Genomic DNA, 21453 nt, shown 5'->3' with positions numbered 1-21453 from the left:
GGGTGAATAGGATTTTTGAATAGTCTTTTCAACAAGTGGTGCTGGGAGAACTAGACAGTCACATGCAAAAGAATCAAGTTGGGCCCCTACCTCTCACACAGTTAATGCAAAAAAGTTACTGAAGGTGAATGAATAACTTAAATGTAAATGCTAAAACTGTAAAACTCTTAGAAAAAAACCATAGGGATAAATCTTCATGACCTTGAAATTGTCAGTGGATTCTCAAATATGACACCAAAAACACAACAAACAACAAAAGACAAAAAGCAAATTAATTGCCATCAAAATAAAAAATGTTTACGCTTTAAATGACACTATCAAAAGTGTGAAAAGACAACAGAATGGGAAAAATTTACCTGATAAGAAACTGGCATCCAGAAGAGAGATGGCTGTAGATATATATCTCAACTCAATAATAAAAAGATAAGTAAACCAATATGGAATGTCCAAAGGCACTCAAATTCATAAAACAAGTACTTCTAGAACTATGAAAAGACTTAGACAGCCACATAATAATACTGGGGGACTTCAACACCCCACTGACAGCATTAGACAGATAATTGAGGCAGAAAACTAACAAAGAAATTCTAGATTTAACTTTGACACTTGACAAATTGGACCTAATAAGCATCCACAAACTACTTTACCCATCAACCACAGAATGTACATTCTTCTCATCTGCTCATGGAACATACTCTAAAATCGACCACATGCTCAGCCATAAAGCCAGTCTCAATAAGTTAAAAAAATTGAAATCTTGAACCACAGTGGAATATAAAAAATAAAAATCAGGCTGGGTGCAGTAGCTCACCCCTGTAATCCCAGCACTTTCAGAGGCCGAGGTGGGTGGATCTCTTGAGGCAAGGAATTTGAGACTAGCCTGGCCAACATGGTGAAACTCTGTCTCTACTAAAAAAAAAAAAAAAAGATTAGTGTGGTGGCACACACCTATAATCCCAGCTACTTGGGAGGTTGAGGCAGGAGAATCGCCTTAACCCAGGATATGGAGATTGCAGTGAGCCAAGATTGCACCGCTGCACTACAGCCTGGGTGACAGAGTGAGTGAGACACTTCTCTTTCATAGATAGATGGATAGATGACAGATAGATGTAAATAAAAGAAAAATCAATACCAAGATTTCTCAAAACCACACAATTACATGGAAATTAAACAACTTGCTCCTGAGTGACTTCTGGGTAAACAAAAAATTAATGACTTTTGAATGATAAACAAACCTTGCATTTCTAGAATAAATCTCACTTGATCATGATGTCTAATTTTTTTCAATGTTACTAGATTTAATTTTCTAGTATTGTGTTGAGGATTTTTGTGTTCATATTCTTAAGAGATATTGGTCTGTAATGTTCCTTTCTTTTCAGATTGTGTGTGTGTGGTGTCTTTGGTTTTGGTATTGTGGTAATACTGGCCTCAAAGAATGAGGTGGAAAGTGTTCCTCCACTTCCATTTTTTAAACACATTTGTGAAAAATTGGTATTATTTCTTAAAACATTTGGTTTACCACCATCAAGGATGGCTTGTTTTTGTAAGGTCAGCAATAATGCTTTCTCTTTCATTTCTGATACTAGTAATTTGAATCATCTCTCTTTTTAAGAAAAAAAAGAGACCAAGAAAGGTCAATTATGCTAAATATTTGTGAAATTTGTTGATTTTTTTCATAGTCATATTCCATATGGCATTCCAAATTTCCACAGTCAACTTTAGTTTCGTTTTTCTCTATTGTTTTTATATTCTTGATTTTATCAATATCCACTCTAACTTTATTATTCCCTGTCTTCTTGCTTTAGGTTTAGTTTGCTTTTCTTTTTCCAGTCTCCTAAGATATACAGTTGAGTGTAATTTTGTAATTTTTCTTACATTTTAATGTAAGTATTATTACTATAAATGTTTCTCCAAGCACTGCTTTAGCTACATCTCATGAGTTTTGGAATGTTGTCCCTTCATTTCCATTCATCTCAAAGTATTTTATAAGGTAACTTGGGATTGCTTCTGCCTGGTTGTTTTACCCACACCCAGCTGGTAAGATTCACTGATTGCTGTATTGTTTTCAACAATATCATGGGCATAAATTGTTCTACATATAAATCTCATCAAATTTAGGCTCTGTTAAAGGGCTCCTTCCTGAGACCAGTGTTTGAGATTTGTTTTAATCACAAATTTGCCACTGGGAGGGCTCCTTCCGGTGGTCTCCCTTGTTCTCTCTGGTAAATTAGACAGCCTATAGTTTAGCCTGTATCTCCAATGAATTGATCAATCTCCCAATTGCCTTTAACCACAGCTTCCAGTTATTAAGAACACCCTTATGGTTGAACTTCTCCACATTTTGTTGCAAAAAAAACAAAAACAAAAACAAAAAACAAACAAAAATAAACACCAAGAAAAAACTAAACAACAACAAAACAGTTCCTTTGGGGATAGATTAACAGCAAAATAGTTCCTTTGGGGATAGATTAGCAGTTATCTGTTTATGGCTTGCTTCTTTAGAGGCAAGGAAACATACATGAGCCACATCTCTGGAGCTAGAAATGGGAGCAATGTCATGTTTCTTTCTGAATGGCGCTCCCACTTTAGGAGCTGAACACTCATTGGAGAGGGAGGACAGTGACCTCAGATTCTCTCAGCTTGCTTCTCCCATTGTGGAAACCCCACACCATGCAAGAACAAGGGGGACCCCAATATTCTCAGCAATGCTGTTCTTAAAGCCTCTGTCTAATGAGCGTCTGTCTAATGAGGTAGAGCTGGGTAAAAGAAGGGCACCATCACCTCATCTGTACTCACTGGCAGCTTAACCTCATGAACATGTAGCTGGGGCCAGGATGAGAGGGGGAGACAGCTCCCTCACGGAGAGCTAAGGTGGAAGGGAGCCCTGTGTTCTTGGATGCAGCAGCCTGGAGTGAAGTTTCCATTTCCCTGAGCTGGGAGACAGGAGAAGAGTAGATTTTGTTTTAAATGCCACAGACTATTACTGTTCTTACTCAGTTTTAGTAGACTTTCTTGAATAACTGTATTTTTTATCTTGCTGTATACAGAAAAATACCATTTTGGAGACTTTATTGCTTTTTAAAAAATAATTTTTAGCAGTCTTACTGGGAAATGAGTCTGCAGAACTCCTCATACTGTCCTGATGGAAGTCTTGGCTAAATTCTTTCAAAGACATCTATTTATGCCTGCTTCATGCCGGTATTGTACCTACACCTGAAGTGACTGTGCCCATAAAATTCGGAGTCTAGGTCTATTGTTTTTGAGTTCAATTTTAACATCTATATTGACTTTTTACGACCCCTGCTTTCTTCTCATTATTGTAAACATTTAGAGTATTAATTTTATTGTGTACAGAGGCATATTTGAATAATTAAAGGGCAAGCACCAGCCCTTTTGAGAAGACTTTATCAATCACTCCAGCACAATTGTTCACAAAGCAAGGAATCAACTGCCTCCCATATAGGCACCCCCCAACCATAACGTGGAGAAGCTGATCCCAGTTAGTACTTTCTTTGTTATAGCTCCTCTAGTTTGTACTTAGTGTTTGAAAGGATCCAGAGTAACATGGAAAAGATTCACTGTCTTCATTAACTTTCATAACTCAGCTGTCCCTTGGGTCTTTCCTGCCCATGGGAGATATAGGAAAATGTGCCTGATTTCATGCCAGGGGGTCCAGGACCCTTGTCTCAAGGGTTCTATGAACTCCTGGTGAGTCAGAGGCCTGTGTGCCCTACCCTGTCTTTGAACCTGAGCAGTCCTGCCTGGGCATGTGCTTCAGTGCCTGGGGAGCCAGCCACGTATCACTACTCCCCCCCAACCATACACCCAAATGTATCAATAATTCCATGAATTTGGTAATTTTCCAACATTTTTGAATGGTAGGCCTGAAGAGAGAAATAATTAGGGATCCTTGGGCTGTCCATCCACCTGGCCCCTCCCTGCATCCTCAGCTGTTTCCCCTCTTGTGCCCCTGGCTGCCAGGGTGCTGTCCTTACCCAGGCATCCAGTTGGAAAGTTCCAGGCACATTTTGGCCCAGAGTATCTTACCCAGCACATGGCTTATCAAAGCCTTTTCTTAACAATGGGAGAGAGGTTGCACCCTTAAGCAGTTCTTCTCTGTTAAGGCAATTATGCATTTTTTTTCTTATTATTACATTATTTATTTAAGAGCCATATTACATGAGATCTGACGGGAGACCATACAGGTTATTTGCAAAGCCTTTGAAAATGAACTCAGAAGAAATTTAATCCACTCTCCCAAGGGAACCATGTCCCCACAAAAACTTAAAACAGCAGCAAAACAGAATAGAGAGGGTTTGCTTGTGTGCCTGCAGCAGAGCACGCCCTCCCTTATGGAAACACTTACAAAGCTGCCATCTTTGCACAGATGGTGGCTGAGTGGGGTGCTGGCTTTGAAGGCTCCCTGTTTAAATACTGGCGTTTTCCTCCTCAGGTCTCACCCATGAAGTGCTGCAGGCTTCTCTATGGGCAGCACTCATCAAGCCAGAAAGTAGCATGGCTTCTTTTATGGGGTGTTTTCTTTATTATGTTCATAAAGCAATAAACAAAAACAGAAAAACAAACAAACAAAAAAACTCAAACAAACAACAAACAAACAAACAAACAAACAAAAAACAGAGAGAAAGAAAAGAAAATCAGGAAGAAAATGACTACTTTAGCTCTCTTGGCCTCTCAAGGTGACTGGTGTGAGAACAGCTTGGTGGCTGAGGACAGAAAATCACATATATGATTTATTTCAACAATAACAGAATTTTAGGCACTCCTTTACACTCCAAGCAAAACTCGTCTGCTGCTACTCATAGTGGAAATCATGTGTAAGAATTTCAACTTCATGGATGATCATTTATTTCCCAACATTTTCTTTAAAAGTGTGGGGGAAAGAAATGCTTCCTTGTCAAGTTTGAGGAATAGAGCAAACCACTCTTGCAATATTGTCAGCTGTAAATGGCATCTTTTGTTTATCTAGACTCTAGGGTATTTCTGAAATGAAGGGAAATGTTCAGAGATCATTAAAAATGCAAGAGGCCACATAAGGGACTGAGTCATATAGCTGTCACCTCACCACCTTGGAAACAAAATGCTCTATCATGTTTGTTTAGCTCGTGACAATGATATAATGCTGGAGATGAGGCTATGTAATTTTTTTGTCCTGCTGACTTGGCTATTGTTCCTTACTTTAAAATGATCCCTTTTGATTACTCTAAAGAAGAAAGGAAAAAAAATAGATATACATTTTGCTGTTCAGTTAAGGAAGAAATATTGTTTTCATTACACCAAAGCCTAACAAGGAATTTAATTCACTCATTACTCCATTAAATATGAACTGGGCATCTGCAGGGGTGTTAGAGTCAGTAGCAGAAGGGTTTATGTGTCCTGTGTTCTTGGAGCTCTACTGTAACAACTGATGGCATTGAATGTACCATACACCTGCATGTACGTGGGAAGGGCTTTCAGAGCCAGAAGAGGGCCTTGCACAAGTGAGTGCTGAATTAGTACTGAATGGATGGAGGAAAGGAGATCTGGTTGTGGGTAGCATGAAGGACACTCTTAGATGCGAAGTCAGAGAGGAAGGCATTAGTTACATCATGGAAAGCCTCGTGGACAAGCTGAAGAGTTCGATATTGAGTCATTGTCTTTCAGACCTGAAGTTAACATGGCCTCCAGAGTTCTGAAACAGTTCTGTTGGCCTTTCCTAGAGGTGACATTGACCCAACCACTTTAATCTGGATCTATGACTGGTGGAGTCATTTAAGAAAGTGACACGTCCAGCCACAGAGAGCAATGTTTATGGAGTGATGCATATTAGCATGAATCAAGCTTCTTTTTTTATTGTGAAGCTGTGTCATCTCCCTATATTGTCTTTAAACTCAGAAGCATATTGAAGCTCTTTTCAAAGAGGGTTTCTTCTCCAAGAGGAATGTGGTTGCCAGCTGCCAAACATTGTTTTGTTGTTGTTGTTATTTGTCAAGGTCTCTCTTTATGTTAATACCTTGGGTCTATAATCCTCACGGCCATTCTGATTTGCATATGCAATGATTGAAAAATGGTCCAAATCAAACTTAACTGAAGTTGAAATAATAAAGGTGCTTGCAATGAAGGGACATGGTTGTGAAGTAAGCCCCATGGTCTCAGCTCTGCCAGTTAATAAGCTGAGTGACAAAGAAAAAATCCCCTGATCTCTTTGGGTCTCAAATTTTTGCATTTTATAGAGAGGAACTGGTATCTGTTCCAGTCCGTGTACAGGTGTGATAAGAGTAAAATGAAATTATTGATGTGAAAGTATTAATATAAAGGATGTAAGAGCATTAACGATTAGATGAGATCCTGCTTCAGGCTGGAGTTTTGAGGTTAAGTGCTCAGCATTGGAACTGTAACTCCCTCCATTCCCTTGGAGTTGCATGACCAGAACAAGTTATGTAGCTTCTCTGAGATCCACCTCACTTCTGTAAATCAGAGGCAGAGATAGCAACATCAGTATTTTGTGGGGATTCATTGGGATAATGTGTTTGGTGCCTCGCTCACAGAGGATGCAGGTCAGAGCACATGTCCTCAGTCTTCTCTCTTGGTTTCCTTTTCTTTCCAGTGGGTAATCATGAGGACTGAGATTACGATGAGGAAGTTTCTATTAATAATACAGAGATGCCAGCTACACATCAAGTGCTCACATAAATGTTTGCATCCTGCTGTTTGCTCAGCCATTCTTCATCAGTGCCACCCTCTCCTCCTTTCCTCATCCAAAGGCAACCTATTACAATTCAGTAGCTGAGGACAGATCGCTGGAATTTGGTACTTTGTTGAGGTACCAACCCACGAGGAGTGGGGTGTGGTGTGGTGAGGCAGGAAGATGAGAATTAGGGACCAATGTAGTCTGAGGCAGCGGGGGCCCCATATTCCACAGTCAGTGCTGTAACACTTGTGCTGGATGAGAGTTTACCGTGAGACCACAGGAGTCCTGGTCCCCCTCTGCTCTCTGCTCTCGCCCTGTGGTGGATTAGGGAGAAGTCGTCTTTAAAGGTATTTCTACTCAGATATGTGTAGGGAAGGGCACATGTATGGGGTTGTGGATATGAGTGTGAATAGACTCTTTATGGGGCAGATGATGGAAATCAGTGGGCATATATCTATAAACACATAATACAAATATTGCATATTTCACGAATCCTGTTCTTTTCTAAAGTCTAAGATTAGCTTCTATACCAAAAATAATTTTATGTGTTTAATTTTTAGAGGCAATGTGACAAAAAGTTCCTAAATAAATGATTTTTAAAATCAGAAACTGAAATACAGTTGTAGAGTAAGAGACATTAGTATGTTCCTTTAATTCTCTTAGAAGCCATGTATATATATTTTTTCTAATGATAAAGTTATATGTGCTCATTATTTTAGAATTCAGAATAGTATAAGGAAAAAAAACCTAACAGTCATATGATTGTTTCTTGTCCAGATAACATTCCCGAATTTATTTCAGTCTGACTGTAAATATATGCAAACATATTTACATCATTAATGTAACACTGAGTCTGTGATTTTCTATTTTGCACTTCATGTTATATAATAGCCATTTCTCTTCATTAAGTATTATTTGTAGAGATTTTTAATAGATGAGGCTGAAATCAATGAATTTGTTATATATCATGACTTTTAATTTGGGGGGAAGGAGGTTTATAAGAGGAGCCTTAAGCCCAGGAATGCAAAGCTTTATAGGCACTTGGTACAACTTGACAAGTGATTTTTCAGAAATGTCTCTGCAGGTGCATTGCCACCTCTTTTGTTCTGCTCTTGAAGTGTCTGACCTTCAAAATATATGTGTGTATGTTTTTTCTTCCACTCATGTATTACTCCTGCTTCTCTTTTAGCATTAATTAATATATTACATTTAATGTCTGTGGTTCCAGAATGTTGTACCTCAAAAAATTGTAGAATATTTCTTATAAGCATCTTTACCTACAGATAATCCTATTTATTTATCTCTGTTTAATCACCGATTATACAAATAATGTGGACATAATGTGTTATCTAGAAGTGTTAGATCAATGAGTGAACATAGAAATAAATGACTCCTTGGCTATTTTGCAACCTTTCATTCTGTGGAAGTATGTAAATCAAATAAATCCTTCAGGGAATTTCGATTATTGACATAACTGTGTATGTTATAGACAGAAATGAAAAAGTCCAGCTAATGTTAATTAGGTACTTACATCATAATGAATTTAATAATCTTCAAAGAGTGTCTGAGTTGTTGAAGGTGCCATGCTTTTATATTTTTATGTTTAGAAGTCTTTTTAACTGTTAACTGTTTTAGAGAGATCCTGAGTAACCTATTTCAACCTATTTCCTATCTATTTCAGGCATATTTTCTCTAGAGTGTTTCTATTTTGGAAGAATGGTATCATTTACTTTTTGTTTAATTTTTGCGTAATTTTTCTTTTTGTATAATTCATATTCTTCCCAATAAAGTTGGGATTCTTTTAGTTCAAATGAAACTTTAATTTGAAAGAATTTTAATTATCAATATGCATATGTGCTTATAGAGAATTTATTAGATAATTATTGGAAATTAGCATGAAATTTTCAAAATTCATTAACAAAATATACCCATAGGGCTGCAATTTCTACTAATGGTGAAAATGAATCCTAATATGCATAAGAACATACAGCCGTCTCTGTGCCACTGTCTCCTCATACCAATTGTATTTTTATTTAGTGCTTCCTATTCATGTTTGAATTGTTTTATCTGCTTTTATCTAAGTTCTCCCTAAATAGTAGGCTTCTTCACTCCAAGACGAACATTCTTCTGTTCTGGTCATATTCTGAATAGATCCTAAATTTCACTGCTTATTTATCTACTTATTTACACAGTGCCAGACATTGTTGCAAGTAATTTGCAAGAATTAATTCAGTCAGTCCTCTCACAACCTTATTAGGCAGATACTATAATTAATCTATTTACTAGGTGAGGCAACTGAGGTTAGAAAATTTACCAGACTTTCCAGGGTCACACAACTAGTATGTGGAGGAGCTGGACTCAACCTCAGTAGCGCAAACACTACATTTTGTCATGCCATCAGAATCATTAATAAACATGAGACCAGAAACACATCTCCATGCAACACATCCCCTCTGCCCTGGAACACAACATTATGCCCACACAGCGCTGAGAGCTCTCCCAGGAGCATTTAGAAAGCTCCAGTGACATGGTGCTTCACCTTGGGAAGTCCCTTCAACCACCTGGGCCTCAATCCCTTCTTTTCATGAAACGCTGACAAATACACCCACTTTGGGGGATTTGGTGAAGACACAGTGGGTTGATTGTGTTATTCAACAGCACAGCTTGTAACATACTGCTGAGAAGAGGGATGACCATAGAATATATTCCTCTTGTACCAACCCAATGTGTTGGCCTTTAACAATTCTGAGAGATAGCCAAATAGAAATGTTAGAGAGGTGCTTGTCTGTATGCTTTTATGTATATTTTATCAGTGTCCTCACCAACCTCTCAGCCATGTGAAGATTAGAAACCATCAACTGGAATGATGGGAGGCTACTGTGGCCATGCCCAGACCTCATGGGGAAGTGACATCTGACAGCCTGAAATTAAGGCAGGAGGACAGGAAAACAGAACCCCAGGGCAAAGAGCTCCATCGGTGCTCACAAGGGTGATCTATGTCACTGACACAAGGTCACATTGTCTTGGGTCCCCTGTCTTAAACAGATAGACTTGAAAAATAATTTGACCATAAATCTATTAGGGATCAGCCTCATTTAGGGAAAATTTACTTAAGTGTAACACGTTTTCCCCGAGCAATGCTTTGTAAATGAGATGAGTACAATTACTAAGACAGGGCATGCCATTTGTTCATTCTTCATTCATTAAACTAATATTTACCAGTGCTAGGTACTAGGTAATCATACTGTGCTTGGTACTTAGAAAAGATGCTTCAGTGAACAAAATGGACAGAGATTTTAGTCATCAGAGTATATTCATGTATTTGTCTTTTATTGAACAGATTTTTATTGGGATGCTATGACGTGCCCAACACCACATGAGATAAGGGAGTAGAATAATTCATATAGTTTTTGGAGAACTCCTACATTACTGGAGATTGCTATTTGAGGTTACCTTAGGGTGTGAGTATGAGCTCATGTCTTGTTGATGGGACACCAGTGGAACTACTGTCTATAACTCTACAGTGTGAGGAACAGAGCCCCTTAGGCAGGAGACTTCCTTTGCAGTCATAGGGCCTGTCCACCTAGGCTGGGTTGAAGTATAATTGTGGTAACTTTTTTATGTAACAAACAAACAAGTGCCTGGTAATTACATATGCAATCCCTTTCATCTTATCCCTGCCAAATTTTAATCAGTACAGACCTTGAAGCAATAAGGCCAACAATCATGCTTCCCAGGGCCAGTTTCCAGCCCAGCTTCCCACTTCCACTAACTCAGGACTTTGCTTTCACCGTTTGCGTTTTCATCTTCCCTCTTTTATTGACTGGGTGTTGATTCTGGGACTTGCTGATAATTTTTTTAAGGTAAATCAGTGTCTGTCAATATAAATGAAAAACAATTAACTGTGTAATTGACTTAACTATTAATTTCTGTGTCTTATATTGAGAATCCAAACTCTCAACAATTTGGAGTAGTTACTTCCTTTTTCTGCCTCTGTGTGAAAATGGACTTAGAATTTACTCGTCTTAGGTCAATATGATAATAATCTTGTTTTTATTTTATTTAACTCTCAGGTTTGGTGATGGTTATACAGTCAAAGTTTGGCTCTGTAAGGAAGCAAATCAACATTGCACTGTTTCTGATCACTTGAAGCTTTATTTTCCAGGAATTCAGTTCAAGGTAGTGCAAATATCCTGTATTATTTCTTTGTTTTCAGCTAAAAAAGCTAATAAACGTACCTGTCTTTTTCTGTTTTTATTCTATGCTGTTATAAGATACTACTTGTTACCTTAGTCACATTGCAAAGTATAGACCCTGCCTCCCTACCAAAAATAGCATGGATAGCTGATACTGCTTGACCACTCTGAAGAGTGACAAGCCTGCTTAATTGCTTGCTGGATTGGCCAGAGCAGCCTGTGATTACATATCACGCCTCTTATCTGTGGGCCTAAGTCCACTGCATAGCTCATCTTCTTCAGCATAGAAGATTGCAAAAGCTAATCTCTTCCATATATTTGCTGTAGGGTTTATAGGCTTGATGGTTTCCGCATTGCTTCACAGAAAGAGCCCTGTGCTTGAGATCCCAATCCTCTACGAACTTGCTATCATCAAGTATGGTCACTGAGCCAGCAGCATCTTCATTACCTGGGACCTCTTAGACGTGCAGAATCACAGGCCCCAACCTATTGAATGGGAATCTGCATTTTAACAAGGTGACCCGGCGATTCCTATGAACACTAAAGTTTGAGAAGCACGGTCTAAAAATCTCTTGGGTAACTGCCGGATGCTGGTTCATTATAACTTCTAGCAGGTTGTAGTCCATAAAGTAGTTTTGTTCTATTTATTTCAACAACTGTCATTTAGTGAAATCCTACTATGACAGAAGCATGCTGTGTGAGACTGTCATTCATGCTCAATTATGACTCTGAGCTACTCTATAAAACAGATATAATTATCTCCATTGGCATACATGAAGACAAAGATCAGAGGTTTAAATGTCTTCCCAAGAGTTGCTCAGCTAATGATGAGAACAGTGAGAGACAAGCCCAAGTCCCAGTGTAAAACTCAGGGCTCCTCCATCCATCTCTCTTAGGCCATGTTAAATCACTACATTTCAAATATCTTTGGGCATCTTATGATTCCTTAAACAGGGCTTCCCCATGCTATTGCAAGGTTGGGGCATATCAGGGGGCAGAACAGCAATGCCACTCAGTTGAATGTCATTTGTCAAATATACCCTATGAAAAATTGTCATCAATAGGCATCCATTGGAGACTCACAAAATTATTTGTGTAGGTTGAGAAAACGTAACTGAATTTATTTGCCAATTAAATGTAGTATGATCAATTTTGTTTAATAATGCTAATTATATGATACTTTTTTTTTCTTTTGCTTTTAGGGACAGCACCTGAATTTGTTAGAATATCATGTGCCAAAAAGATGGGGATGCCTAGCTGACTTGTTCAAAGTTATAGAGAACAATAAAACCTTCTTGAATATTAAGCATTATACCATTAACCAAACCACTTTGGAGCAGGTATAGTATCTTGAATGATTCAGGAGGTTGCATTTTGGTCTTTTCATCAGACCTAATCTAGCCAATTTTAAAATTAATCGAATTGCTTCAATTTATCACTTTATTCATTTCATCTTTTTAAATTTTATAAAATTAGGATAAGGATGGTGTCAGAAAGTTTGTTTATTGTATACCTTTCTACTTAAGATAGATATTCAGTAGAGTTTCAATTTGTTCATGATTATGTTGGGCATTCAACAAATTAAATCATGTCACGTTAACCTTCCTTTCTCCATCTTACTCACCCCCACAAGACTTGTCGGGGCAGCTCCACTGTAATCAAATGATAGCTAACTTCTGGGGAGACAAAAAGCATTTCATTTACCAAGAGTACCAGAAATATAAAAATACATCACGACATCTTTCTAAAGCCAGGCTTACAGTATTGAGAACTTCTAGGTGATTTATTATTATAATTATCTAGAAATATGAACATTCTTAGAGTTGTGTCCTCAATGGATTTACATATTTATGTGATTTGGGAGGGAGTAGTATGAATTAATGATCTGTGGTTTTTAGGACAAGTTGGCCAGTGTTCTGAGACAAGGTCTCCTTTCTAGTAAGTGAGACCAAAAGTTTGTATTATAAGTAAAAAACATTTTTATGGTTTTTTTCAGGTATTTATTAATTTTGCTTCTGAGCAGCAGCAAACTCTACAATCTACTCTTGATCCATCCACTGACAGTCACCACACACATCACTTGCCCGTCTGATCACTAAAGGAGTTTCCATAAGGAATAAAACCTTGTCTTTCATTACAATTAACAGTCAAGGATAAAACAAGCACGCGCACAACCAAGGAGCTGGGGCACACTCTCCAGGCAGTCAGATTACATTCTCTTGTTCATTTTCTATTTTGAATCTCCTTGTTAGCTAATAACCACCAAATGGAAAGGTTGTTCTTTCTGCAGACTTTTGGGGCGCTCCTCCAAGACATTTGTTCTTTTTACCATGCCAGATGGACACCAGCTTCTTTGTGACAAAGGCATGAATGATTTGACAGTGTCCAAACTGAGACATTCTGGAGCTGGAAAGGCTGTCACAGATTGTCCACTCTAAACATGTTACTTTTCTGTTAAGAAAACTGAGCCCCCCTACATGTTTTTAATGATTTTAATGTAAGCTTTCACTAATACTGATGACATTATATGGTATGATATGAAAGAATCACCAATTTTTTACATATAAAAGTTGTCTTTTTAAAAAAATAGGATTTGAAAAGCTCTTTTAGTATACACTTTAGCAAAATTAATTAAATTGAACTAGTTGCTTTGTATCAATTACAGCAGTTCTACCAGAATCTCCCAGGTTATAATTTATGAAGGTAGATAAACAAAATGTAGATGCATTTTCTTTTTCTTAATTTGGATGAATAATTACTGGTTTTTGTTACTCTAAGTCAGTGTTTTTCAAAGCGTAGTGGTCCCCATATTAGCTGCATTGCCATCTTCTGGGAGCTTGCAAGAAATGTACATTATCAGGATCCACTCCAGACCTAGTGAATCTCAAATTCTGGGACTTAAACAAGCAGATTCCAGTTTAAGAACCAATGATTTAAGGGAATATCTCGTTACCTCCTAGTTATACAAGCAAAATCAACATAGTAAGTAGTCTTTTTCTTTCTTTTTTTTTTTTTTTTTTTTTGAGATGGAGTCTTGCTGTCTCTCCCAGGCTGGAGTGCAGTGGCGCGATCTCAGCTCACCATTCTCCTGCCTCAGCCTCCTCAGCAGCTGGGACTACAGGCGCACATCGCCATGCCCGGCTAATTTTTTGTATTTTTGGTAGAGACGGGGTTTCACCATGTTAGCGAGGATGGTCTCCATCTCCTGACCTTGTGATCCACCCGCCTCCACCTCCCAAAGTGTTGGGATTACAGGCGTGAGCCAACGTGCCTGGCCATAGTTTATTTTAAAATATATTTTTAAAAGTTTTGTAAAAATTATGTCATTCTCAGAATTGTTGTCTTCAAAGCATTGTCAGATAGAGAGTGCTCAGATATGGCTCTTAAAGGCTATATACGTCTGATATTTTTCATCCTATAGTTAGTAAAATGCATAAATTCAATCCACTACTGAAATAGTTTCCAGTCAGACATTTCTGAGTTCAGACATTTCTCAACAATCTTTTAACAACATTTTTCTGAATCCTCAATAGAAAATCATATTAACCTTATTTTAAAATTTGGCCTTTTTCAACACTAACATTGAGTACCAGCAGCTTGTGATCAAAGGCATATACTTCCTTATGAGATTTTGTTACTAAAGCAAGATTTCATTAAATCTTTATTTCCTAAATATCATTCTATATAAGAGATATTTTTTAAATGGTAAGGATTAAGACAATCACAGATAGCTTTGTTGTGAGCAATTTTGATTCTCCTGTATCACATGAATTACATTTCCTTAAATAAATTACAGTTTATGGCCGTATGATTTATTCTCTAATTCTAACATAGTCTAGTTGTCCAAAGGAAATATGTAATCTTTTTATGACTGTTGAATCAATAAATACCAATTTGTGAAACATGAACTTGTTTAAACTGCAGTGAATAAATGAAATGTGTTTTAATTTAACGCGATTTTTGGAATGTAATTGTGCTTTTGCCAATATATTTTCTTGTATCTTTATTTGTGTCTTTAGGGATCCAATTTAATTTAGGTAAGCAGGAAATGAAGCTACTCCAAATCTTTTAAAGTTTGAAAGGTTAAAATTTAATTGAGTTTTGCTCTGCTATATTCTGCTCTTAGGGGTTCTTTCCTGGTTTTTGAACTGCTGTATTCTTGAAGTTTATGCTTCAAGGTATGCCTTTGAATGATAAACAGAAAGAAAGAGGTACCCAACATGCTAAAACACCACATCCCAGAAGACTGGATACAAAAGGTCAAATCTTATGTTAATGTTGAAAATGTCATTGCATTTATAAGTCATGCAGGTATTTTATGCCTTTGGAGTTAAACATTTGTCTTAAGACCTTTGGGCTTAAGGTCACACAACTGAGACTTTTAAACAGACTACCTGCTTTTGAAATCATTCTGAGTAGAGTACTTTATGAAACACAAACAACAGTGATTATCTCAGTTCTAGTAATCTAGCATTTACTATATAGATTATCTTTACTCAGATATTTAAACAGTTGATGTATTAAAGCTTTCACACAAAATCAAGATAGTAAAAAGCAAATATAAAGTGTATTTTTAGCATAGTAAAGACTAGGTGACTTAGGGTCATAGGTAGTTTGTTTAATAAGCATTGAATTGAAAAATAGCTCAACATAACATCTTACAAAATATCTTAGAAAATACACAGTCCCATACACACCCTGCAACCTCTCCCCATAGGCACACTATTAGTGTTAATGAGAGTGACATGAATATTAGCATAATCACAAATGTTTCTGCCTATGTAGGAGTTACAGACACTTTACATTTTCAAACTGGGTTGACTATGTTTCTCCTTTGGCTTTTGCTTTGGCCTGCTGCATTATTTCAGCTCAGTGAATTTTTTTGATAACTTGTTACAACTCAATTTCACACACTTGAATAATTCAAAGCCCTTTCACACATACACACAGACATACATATGCACACATCATGCATATACAAGCAAACATATGCACACATTCACATGTATGCACACTCAAACACACATTCATTCCTTCAACTAACACTTTTGATCTCATTCCATGCACATAAGTAGGTGGTGGGTACTATAAACATGGGATGGTGGACTAATCAATAGCAGAGCCACAGTCATTGTCCTTGAGGAGCACTCAAGCAGGTGGAGATGGCAAGCTGAGAGCTACAAGCAAGGAGTACTCCCTGACATGGGGTCGGAATGATTCGCTCTCACGGAGGATGTGGGAACAAACTTCGTGAGAAGTTACCACCTGCATGGGTCTTTGCAGATGAGGAATGGGGGAAATGACATCTGAGCCTAAGAATATCAGAGCAAATGGAAAATACTTAATGAGCAGTGGATGCTCGCTTGTTATGTTGGAGAGCTATAGCTAAAATAGTGGTTCCGGTAGACATAAAGAACCCAGGTGTCTCGTTTTTAGAGTTTCTCTTACATTCCAGAATGGCTGCTAGATATCTAGTTATCACAATATTCAAAGCTGAAATAAAAGAAAAATTGGACTAAGGGGATAATAGCACATCTATTTCAAGAGCTTCCCTGGCAACCTCACCTGCATACTTAGGCTTATATTACATCACCTGGAAGTATTCACATGACCCTAACTAGCTACAACAGTGTTTGGTCAATGCAGTTTTTATCCAGGCCTCTGACCACCCTAAAATAAAATGAAGGTTCTGATTCGATGTGAGAAGAACTAAACAGCTACTGGATAGATAACCAGCAGTCACTACTATAGAAACACAGAGAAGTTTTGTGGCCATTTTGCTTGGGAAAAGAATGCATTCAATCTTGGACACGTTGAATGAACCAGGTAATGTTAAATTATGTGTCTATTTTGGGCAATCTAGGTTCTAAGAGTGTTACTATTTTCAAGATTACAGATGTATGCTAAGATCTGTGGAGCAGATATCATTTATATTTATAAACATTACTGTCAAATTGAATGTGGCAGATAAAGAGAAGAAAATTTTATGGATATTTTCCATTTGGGCTAAATAAATAGCATTGTCATTTGCTCACAGTGAGAATTCCTCTTGAGAACTTTAATGAATAAATGTTTCTTGCTGGAAAGGGTTGCAAATTACAGAAAGAAGTCAGAGGCATTTTTCTTAATTATTTGCTATTGCTTGCAATCACAAGAGACATTTCACTGTCTTTCACTGTAAGTGAATCTATCACATTTTTTCTCTTAAGTTAAAGTGTTTTAAAGAAACACTCTTTACACTAAAATGTTTTAAAGAAAAATTAGGTCCACTGAATTAAAGGTACATCTGAAACCTCACAAAACTCAATGGTTAAAAAGCACATCTAGAAATTTAATGAGCATATTCTTCTTTCCAATACAAGGCAACATTCTGAACCCCATATTTGCCTTCACATTTATGTTCCATGGGTGTGGCTTGGTATTGATGGATGACAACTGTTGTTGGTGGGAGTCTGTTTGTTACTTGATTTTGTTCACGAAACACTGGGGACTCTTTGTGGGGTTCAGTGCAGGGTGAGGAATCATTGCTTCCAATCTGCTTACACTTGCACTTAGTGTCACACTGCAGCTTTTTCTACCCACACATAACCAAGTAAAAACTTTGCCTCAGCATAAGTTTAAGTGAATTAGGGTAGTATGCTACAGCAAGGCAGCAAGTCCAAGGGGGAGTTCATAATCTGGGCATCAGGAGACCTGGCTCTACTGCCAATCAGAGTGTGATTTCCAAGCCCCTTTGCTGTTGTGTGCTTCCATTGTCCTCACATTTAAAATCATGATAAGATCTTTAAGAAGATTAATGAAATCATCAAATTTCCACAGAGGGTGCACAAATACACAATTTTAGAAAAGAAAAGGGAGCATATCTAAAGATAGAAATGAAGAGTAATAAGAGAATAATATGAAAAACTTTACACAAAATATTCAAAACCAAATAAATAATATTTTTAGTAAACAAGTAGGAATCAAGATTGTCTCAAGAAAACAATAGCCACTCCAGAAAATGAATCAACCAGGAAATGTCATCACAAGTATATCCCTACCAGTGTCCCATCCCAATAAAGCAGACCCAGATGGTTTTACAATTGTGCCATTCTAAAAGAGATAAACTCTCTATTACGCAAGCTATTTCAGAAAATGAACAAATTCTATCTCATTTTAGACACCAGTATAACATTGGCGCACAAACTTGTCCAAGAATACAAGAAAAGACAAATATGGAGAAATTAATGTATGAACATGGATACAGATAGAACTAATGTAAATAGAATCAGTAGTATATGTCTCATAATACAATGTGATTTATCTAGAAAATGCAGTTGTGATATAAACTCAGAAACTATTAATGTAATCCATTGCATTCAAAGGTAATAAATGGTGTCAAATGCAGAAAAAATATTTCATAAAATATAATAATCTATATTAGAAAGTTAAGATTACCAGTAATTTTTCACAATCTGATATGATACAACTAATAATATTTATGAAGTTTTAAAAGCTGAATTGTGTTACACTGTCAAAATATAGCATACCCTTCTCAGGAAACTTTATTTATTATTTCTCTTCTGTCTTGTATATTTGATACCTCTCTTAGAGCTAGGCTCTTTCTAGCAACACTTAAGATGCTTTAGTCTCTCCCACTGTATAAAATACTGTATCAATGCCTCATCAGTGTCCACTCAATCAATAATCCATCCCTCCAGAGTCTGCTCCATCTTCACCTCCCACTGCCTCCTCTGCCTGTTCTACTTTGGCTGCTGTTCCCTCTATGCCACCAAACAGTCCCAGCTAAGATCGCTGAGGGTCTCCATTTTCCTAAGTCCAATAGCTAATTCAAAATCCACACCTTCTCGCCTCTCTGTTAAGATACTTTTTATTCCTCGGATCCCATGACTCTACACTTTTCTGGGTGTTTTCCCCCTCTCCTTATTTTCATTTTAGGCAAATGTTCCTTCACATGGCAATAAACTGGGGGCCTTTGAAAGCCTAGTTCTTGGCCTTCTGATTTTCCCTCTATATTCTATCTTCTATCTGTTCCTCACCAATTATCCCCCACAGATTGGTTTATCCACAGCAGGCCTCTCTACTGAGCTCTAGACATGCAACAAGGCCTACTTGGCATCTCCACTGAAGTCTCATGGGCTCGTCCTTCTCACCAAGAGAACAGATGAATGTGCCTTCTCTCCAAGCCAACCCATTCATCTCCTTTGTGTTCAACATGCCAGGGAATATTACTAACAACCTTCAAGTTGCATGAACTATCTTCTGAGAGTTTTCCTTATCACCTGCTGCTCCCTAATGTTCCAGAATCCATCCTTTATGAGTCCTGGTGACTTTCCTTAACATCTCTTGCTGATGATTTTTTCACTTCTTCTTTCACTATTTTAATGAACAACTCTATTATTTCTTGCTTGGATAATAGTTTTACCATAACACTGGTATCATAACTGGTTTCCTTTGATCTAATTTTGCCTGTCTATCATCTGCCTTCTGTGTTCCTGAGGGGGTGGTTTGTTTGTTCGTTTATTTGTTTTTTTGAAATGTAAAGCCAAGAATGTTGTTATTTTGATTAAAACTCCATGCTTTCCCAATGCTCTCGGAATAAAGAAAACACTTTTAATAATGCCTGGAACATCTTGACTGGCTTTTCTTCCACATACCTCCCGCTTCAGATGCTAGAACTGCATTAGCCTTGTGTTCTTCCAATGTGTCCTAATACCCTCCTGCTACAGAGAATGCGTGCATTGATTTCCTCTGCTGTGACCTCCCTTCTTTCCCTCTTATTTACCAAGCTAACTTCTTCTCCCACTTCATATGCCAGCACAAATGTCACTCCTTGTGGGAGCTTTCCTGAACACTGCCCACGGTCCTTCCCTCTGCAAATCCCTCTCATTTCACCCAGTACAACTCCTTCATAGCAAGTGCCATGATTATAATTTTACTTGTGTGCAATTATTTGAAAAATGTTTATCTCCCTCACTAAATTGCAAGTTCCATCAGGGCAATGACAATGGGATGGAGGTGGGGAGGTGTTTCCCTTTCTCCATTTTATTCCCAGTGCCTGGCACTGAATAGGTGATCAATAAATACCTGTTGAAATGATCAGTGAATGTATTAATTCATTCTTACACTGCTATAAAGAAATTACCTGGGACTGGGTAAATTATAAACAAAAGAGGTTTAATTGATTCACACTTCTTCATAGCTGGGGAGGCCTTGGAAGACTTACAATCATGGCAAAAGGAGAAGGGGAAGCATACACCTTCTTCACAAGGCAGCAGGAGAGAGAGCACAGGGTAAACTTATAAAACCATCAGCTCTCATGAGAAGTCACTATCGCTAGAACAGCATGAGGGAAACTACTGCCATGATTCAATCACCTCCTATCAGGTCCCTCCTCAGACATGCGGGGATTATGGTGATTACAATTCCACATGAGATGTGGGTGGACACACAGAGCCACACTGAATGAGTGACTGGCCATCGATTTTGCTTTCAGAAGAGTGCAGACTTCCCTAGGCCTCCAGGGTCATGTTTAACGTGGAGGTCAAATTGGCAGCATGAAGTGGTGTGGGAGCACTGGGAAAGTCAAGGAAAGGTCGACAGAGAATGTGGCATTTGAGCTGAGAGAGGAGCTGATGATACAAATAACCACATTCCAAACAGGAGGTGGGGGTAGTCCTGGGAAGGCACAGAGGCATGAAAGAACTTAAAGTGTTTGAGAATCTGCAGATAATTCATTCTGGTTGAAGTTTAGCATGGCTGTGAGGAAGTATCAGGGAAGGCAGATGAGGGTCTGGTCCTGGGCTCACCCTTTAGACCTGCAGGAGCAGACACGAAGATTAGCAGCAGGTGCATACCCTGATTAGGTCTGTAATTCAGTAAGAGAGCCTGCCATCCTGTCTCCCTCTTATTGTTCATCTGGGTGTGTTTTAGAGTAGCCTCTGATCGGACTCCTACACAGCTCTCCATGCTGCTCAAGATTGGTTTTCCAGACTCAAACTTGATCGTAAAAGGCCTCTTCTCACAGGTCCTTTGCTGACCCCAGACCATGTCCCTGTCCTCCTTTCAATGGAGAGCCTGCCTCTGCTCCCCTGCCCTGCACCACCTCCAGCTAGAACACCAAGGCTGCTCTTGTACAACTGTGTCTCTGGCACATGCTATTTTCTCTGCTTGCCAAGGCTCATTTGTTGCTTTCCAGGGGTTGTTTTTCAGGAAACATTACTGTTTCCTCTCTTAATTCTTCCTTGAACCCTTTCCCAGCTCAGAGTGTTAATTGTAACCTCTGAGCATCTCCATTTCTATATATGCCTTTGTTGTTAAAAACTGCATTTTTTCATATTAGTTTCCTTGTGTGTGGTGGAAGTTTTCAAAAATAACTTCAGAATCAGATGCATGATTATATTCCCAGAGGCTCACAGTGGATCCAGTTCTAATAAATGTTTACTGAAGGAATAGAAGAACAATGTGGAGGATGGAGACAGGAACTACATCAACCTTAAAAACTGCATAATCACTATTAATCATTGCTACTTGAAACTAAGCAATAATAAGTGAATAATTTATTTTATT

At 38.0% G+C, this 21453-nt stretch overlaps 1 protein-coding gene across 1 annotated transcript in view; it reads left to right on the top strand.

Moving 5' to 3' along the window:
• The window catches only part of ABCA13 (ATP binding cassette subfamily A member 13), a 513939-nt gene extending 499249 nt beyond the window's left edge, over nucleotides 1–14690 (top strand). Inside the window, exons 60-62 of the mRNA XM_077997982.1 lie at nucleotides 10762–10867; nucleotides 12087–12224; nucleotides 12881–14690. Of these exons, the coding sequence (XP_077854108.1) occupies nucleotides 10762–10867; nucleotides 12087–12224; nucleotides 12881–12976 (340 nt within the window). The 3' untranslated portion in view covers nucleotides 12977–14690. The remainder of the gene's footprint in view (nucleotides 1–10761; nucleotides 10868–12086; nucleotides 12225–12880) is intronic.
• Nucleotides 14691–21453: the final 6763 nt, after the last annotated feature.

Source organism: Macaca mulatta, chromosome 3, assembly GCF_049350105.2.
Source record: "Macaca mulatta isolate MMU2019108-1 chromosome 3, T2T-MMU8v2.0, whole genome shotgun sequence".
Taxonomy (NCBI): domain Eukaryota; kingdom Metazoa; phylum Chordata; class Mammalia; order Primates; family Cercopithecidae; genus Macaca; species Macaca mulatta.
The sequence above is the reverse complement of the archived record's forward strand: the minus strand, read 5'-3'. Positions and strand labels throughout refer to the sequence as shown.